Genomic DNA, 5,377 nt, shown 5'->3' on the forward strand with positions numbered 1-5,377 from the left:
TATTCCTTTGTTCTTGATCAATCATACTTAGGGCAATATATTCATAAATTCATTTTTTTTTTTGAGTTTTATCCATTCAATATAGTATCATTCAATATGTTCCTTTCTCGCCATGTGTACGGCGATATATAGTACAGCTAATTAATGTAATTTATCAAATACTTTTTTATAAATTTCTATGTATGATTACTGGTAATGGTGCTTCTATTCTATTAACATTATTAAAGATCCTTCGCGTTTATTTTTTTTTTGCCGAGAGTGAAACATCTTTATGTCGAAAAGAAAATACTTAAAAGTTAGATGGATTCGAATAGCAAAGAAAACACAAAGACAAAAATTTTAGTTAATTTATTGAAATTTGACTGACCATACAACGCTGTTGCGAGTATTGCTAAGATCCTTCAATTTCCTATACTGTAATCCTTCTTCTTTTTTAGTATATTCTTCTTTTCCAGTATATTCTTTTTTGCCAGTAATTCCAGTATATTAATTACGCATAATAATAAAAAAAAACCATTTTATATTTTTTAGGAATTTATTACATAAAATTAGATTTTTTTACATGCTTTCCTAACGTGTAATTGATTTTTATCTATTTGAATTTTGACATAAATAAACACGTTAACAATAAACATCTTTGCATAAAATTGGGAATTTCATATTAAATTATTATTTTTGATATATATCGTTTTAAATTAAATTTAAAGTAGCAGTTAATAAGTTTTGACAAGTACATAAGCAATTGTGCTTCAATATTAAAAACAACAAAATTAAAAAAAATTACATACATATTTAATATAACAATTAAATTGTTTTTGTAGGTTATAAGTATATATAAATAAAAAATAAACTTTAAAAATTGTTAAAAAAAGACATATTAAAATAAAAATAAATATAAAATGAAAAATTTCAAACTTACAGAAATATAATTTAAATGATTATTTATTAATCAATATCAATACATAATTAAATTCATTTAAATTATTGGTTCGTTGTATTTAATAAATATGTTTTTAATAAATACATGTACATACATATATATGTAATCATGATAATTTTTTTTGAAAATGCATTAGCAAATGAAATTTAGATATTGAATTTTTACAAGTATTTTAAATAAATCTAATTTAATGATATTTAATATGCATTTAGTTTTTTTTTTTTCAATTTCATATTTTGTATGAAGACATATAAGCAAGATCATTTTAAAAACAAAACTTATGTATTGGCGTTATGATTAAAAAATTTCATCGACAAATTACTCAATAACAATTTATTATTAAAAATTTTAAAAATATTAATAAGTAATAAAATTTCTCGCTTTTTGTGCTATTTTTATATTTTTATTGTTTGTGTATGTTTTGATTTTAGTTCGAATTTATTTTCTGTTTGATAGGTTTTTACATCAATTTTTGTTTGGCGCATTCTGGGCAAATAATATCAGGTCCATCGGTGATAAAACCGCGTCCGACTAGACTTGTTTTGCAACTGGCACATACAAAGCAATCGTGATGCCAGTGACGATCCTCAAATGAAATGAAACGTGTGCCGCCAATGCCTAAAATGGATAAATTGTTAAAATTTGTGTTATAATAAAATCATTCACATAATGTATATTTTGTGATTGTTTATAAATAAAATGTTATACATAAAAAAATCATGAAAAAACTCGTAAAGAATAAGTCCTAATGAATGGTCAATATTTTTGGAACTTGTTGTGAGTTAAATAATTATTTTTCTATTTGATAGTTTTTAACTCTAATATGTTTCGATATTTCGTTATTCTAAAATATGTATATAAAAAGAAATAACTTTTATTTGTGTACGATTTTAGTTGATCGTACATTTTCCTAAAAAAGGCAGATATTTGCAGTTTGGTAAATTTTAGATCTGTTGCACGACAAGCTACTCGTATTAACTTTAAGTAACACTGTGTAACCCAAGTGCGTTCCACCAGCAACTTTTCGAGTAAATGAGAGCATTTGAGAGAGCGTAACATCCCTGTCGAAATGTCAAAATGCTACACAAACTTTACTCGTACATTTTATTTGAAGTAAAATTATGTTCAGCTGTTTTGGTGTGAATTTAAATTTTTGTATTGTTTATTTGCGCGGCATTGATGTTTTCACCAGACTTTACACAAGGCTGTTCCATAAAAATCTGTGTAAAGAGCTGTATTTGGCACTTTATTTACTTATGTTTTACTCGAGTTTTACTATGAGTAGCTCGTGGAGCAGGCCTAATAATTCGACTACACAGCACTTGCATAGTTGTATAACACTTCATATTATGGTAACTGATGTTTAATACAAAAACTTAATAAATAATATTTATTATAATATATATTTCAGCTTAAACGTATTTTAAGAGTTACAATATTAAATATTTTTATATTTTTTCATACTTAATCATACCTGTTATTGGCTTAACACATGCTGTACAACGTTTAGCGAAGAGCTCGCCGAAACACTCAGCACAGTAGGGTTTCTCATCGCGACTTGTGAATCGCTGCCCAGCTAAAGTAATATTGCAATGGGTGCAAGTGAAGCATTCACGATGCCATGGTTCATTTTTGTAAGTAACACCACCGGAAGTGATTACCTATTATGAAATGGAATTATTTAATAAATTTTATTTAATATAAATACGATATTAATTAAAAACAATTATAAAAAATATACAAGTTATTAATATATTTTTGCTCCTATACTTCTTTGTTTTTTTATTATATTACTTTGCTTATTTTTATATTACTTTATTTATTATTATTTTGAATGTTGTTGACGATGAGAGATTAAAGATTCAAGTTCTTTGCGGAATTTGCAAGTGTTTAATAATTTATTGATATTATCTTTTAAACAATTTCATATAATCTCAAATTTATAAATGATCTTTTTAATCATTTTAGACACAAAAAAATATGACGAAATGAAAAACTTAATCTGAAAAATACATCTGAATTTTCAGATGGGACTTTAAGGAATTTTCAGTACTTTAATTATATTCATTTGTGTAATGAATTGATTACTTGAGAGAATGTTAAATCTCGTCCAAATGGATATAAATTTTTTTTAAGACCCCGAATCACATAATATTTTAGTATGGTAATATTTATTTAACGATACAAGAAAATTTCGAAATAACATATGAAAAGATATTTAATAGCGATATTAATTTAATATCGAGCGATAAGAAATGAATTTAAGAATTTATAATTTGTCTTATGCTAGGTTCAGACAGCCAAATTTCCTTAATTTCTTAAAAATTAAATTAAGTCAATTTCGGCAGTATTCATACTGGACCAAATAAAAACAATTATATATTTTTTGTTTACAAATTGAATGTTAAAAATTACATGTTCGAAACACCATTTGTATCTGGAAAATTTAAAAAGTGGATTTCATGTACGTGGATTACTATTTTTCACTCTATTTTAAATTAATAACAGATACAGTTTTTTTTTTATATTCAAATTTAAAAATTTCCCGGTTTTATTAACGTCAACTAACGTTTATTAAAAAAAATGTCAACTTTATTTTTCGTTTAAAATTTATATTACGCATAGTTGCATTTGAAATATCCCTTAATTTTAGCCTTCGTTTTAATGAAATTAAGGCCATTTTTCTTAATTTCGTTCTAACCTACATAAAAACTGAATTTTGTATGGGAAAAACAACTTAATTTCGCTGAAAATTAAGACTTTTGCGAAATTAAGGTGTGTCTGAACATAGTATTATAATTTTTTAAGCAACATATTTCATTTCAATTAATCTATATGTTATTTGTGTTCTTTGCTAATTTTATTATTTTATTGCTTAAGATTTTATTTAAAATTGGTTTTCGGAACAGATATATATCAAATTATAAAATTCTTTACATCAGATCTGTGACTACAATTTATGAGCTTATAAATTCTTTTTTGTCATTTCATATATTTTGTATGAAAATTTATCTGATACTAGTTTTGGTTGTAATCTTTATTATTTATTATACTACTGACTTCGAAGGGTTTTGGGTGTTGGGGCTTCTATTGGTCTTCCTTTCAATTTCAATTATTTCATATAATCTGTATGAAAATTTATCTGATACTAGTTTTGGTCGTAAGTTTTATTATTCGTTGTACTACTGACATCGAAGTGTTCTTTTTTTCTTTTTTATGAAAAATAGTTTTTGAGGAGGTTTTGTGAACTCTATGAATATTATTTAGTTATTATTTTCTCAGTTAATAGAGAAAGTGAAATCCACCCCCTTCCATTTCATAAGACTTTTCCTTATTTTGATTTATCTAATATTACACCTTGCAGCACTAAAGATCAATCATAGTCGCAGTACTCCGTTCCGTTGGGAGCGAGTACCCCGTTTATTCCTAACATTACACCTTACTTTAGTATGAGATACCCTTATTTGCACATGAATTAACTAAAACTAGTTTTAATTTCTTTTTATATTACCTTGTTGCATTTAATGCAACGAGTGGCAAATTTCTCTTCATAACATCCAGCGCAATAGATCTCTTGTTCCCTTGGTATAAAGGATTTGGTACCGATTGCCATTTTGCAAACGCAGCAACAGAAGCAATTTTCATGCCATTGTCTGGTCTTGTATTCCATTTTCTTGGTACCTAAAACAAAAAATAAATTTTATTATAATTAGAAAAGTAATATATTTATCAATAAAAAGTGTTAAAATGAATAGTGCGTAAATAAGCAAAACAGAGCAAAATTTACGATGAGCTAATATATTAATAAATCATACTAAAATATTGGCATAAATCGAAAATATTGATACCTGCAAATATTCATCATTAAACGAAAAATTTACTTACACTGGGGTAATTTCGTACCACCCTAGAACTGAATTTGAAATCATATCAAAATCAATCATTGCATCGAACATGAACTTGTCTAGTCTATATCAAAATTTAGTTGCTTAAAATCAGAGAGATACAAAAATAAAAAAAACAATGTGAAGAGGTTACCGGAAAATTAGACAGAGACAAAGAAAGATAATAATATAAATAAAAGTTTTTGGTTGCAAGCTAATTTTGCGATTTGATCAAATTTAATATATTTTTGACATGCAAACACGCCTCAATCAAGAGTTTAATAGAAAATGGCTGTTTATTGCGATTTCGGTTGTTTTAAGTATGAACTAATCTATATATGCATGACATTGATCTACTGCCCCAAAATTTGTAAATTGCCTTTAAAGAGTCTCTGAAACTTTGTTAATCAATAATTTAATTTTGCTTAAAAACTTTAATTTACCAGTATATTTATGAAGATACTTTTTATTGAGGTACTGATATATATTCATAGTTCATTACTTTTAAAGTATTAAAGTACAATTTAAATTTAAATTACTTCATTAATTGTAA

General features: G+C 25.6%; 1 protein-coding gene across 1 annotated transcript; it reads right to left on the reverse strand.

The window, feature by feature from the left end:
* Nucleotides 1-1,322: 1,322 nt before the first annotated feature.
* LOC119668892 (four and a half LIM domains protein 2-like) lies at nucleotides 1,323-4,626 on the reverse strand. Its single transcript, XM_038078568.1, has 3 exons — nucleotides 4,452-4,626; nucleotides 2,415-2,601; nucleotides 1,323-1,558 (listed from the first exon to the last, which is right to left on the reverse strand). The coding sequence occupies exons 1-3, from the start codon at nucleotides 4,608-4,610 to the stop codon at nucleotides 1,401-1,403; spliced, it is 504 nt and encodes a 167-aa protein (XP_037934496.1). The 5' UTR covers nucleotides 4,611-4,626; the 3' UTR covers nucleotides 1,323-1,400.
* Nucleotides 4,627-5,377: the final 751 nt, after the last annotated feature.

The sequence above is a fragment of the Teleopsis dalmanni genome, chromosome 1, assembly GCF_002237135.1.
Source record: "Teleopsis dalmanni isolate 2A chromosome 1, ASM223713v2, whole genome shotgun sequence".
Classification (NCBI taxonomy): domain Eukaryota; kingdom Metazoa; phylum Arthropoda; class Insecta; order Diptera; family Diopsidae; genus Teleopsis; species Teleopsis dalmanni.

Excerpts from the sequence above, each read along its gene's own strand:
- LOC119668892 (XM_038078568.1), bottom strand. The coding sequence starts at position 4,610 with ATGGAATACAAGACCAGACAATGGCATGAAAATTGCTTCTGTTGCTGC. Across the intron at positions 2,602-4,451 it reads GTTGCATTAAATGCAACAAG|GTAATCACTTCCGGTGGTGT; the intron begins GTAATATAAAAA and ends ATTTCATAATAG. Across the intron at positions 1,559-2,414 it reads ATGTGTTAAGCCAATAACAG|GCATTGGCGGCACACGTTTC; the intron begins GTATGATTAAGT and ends TATCCATTTTAG.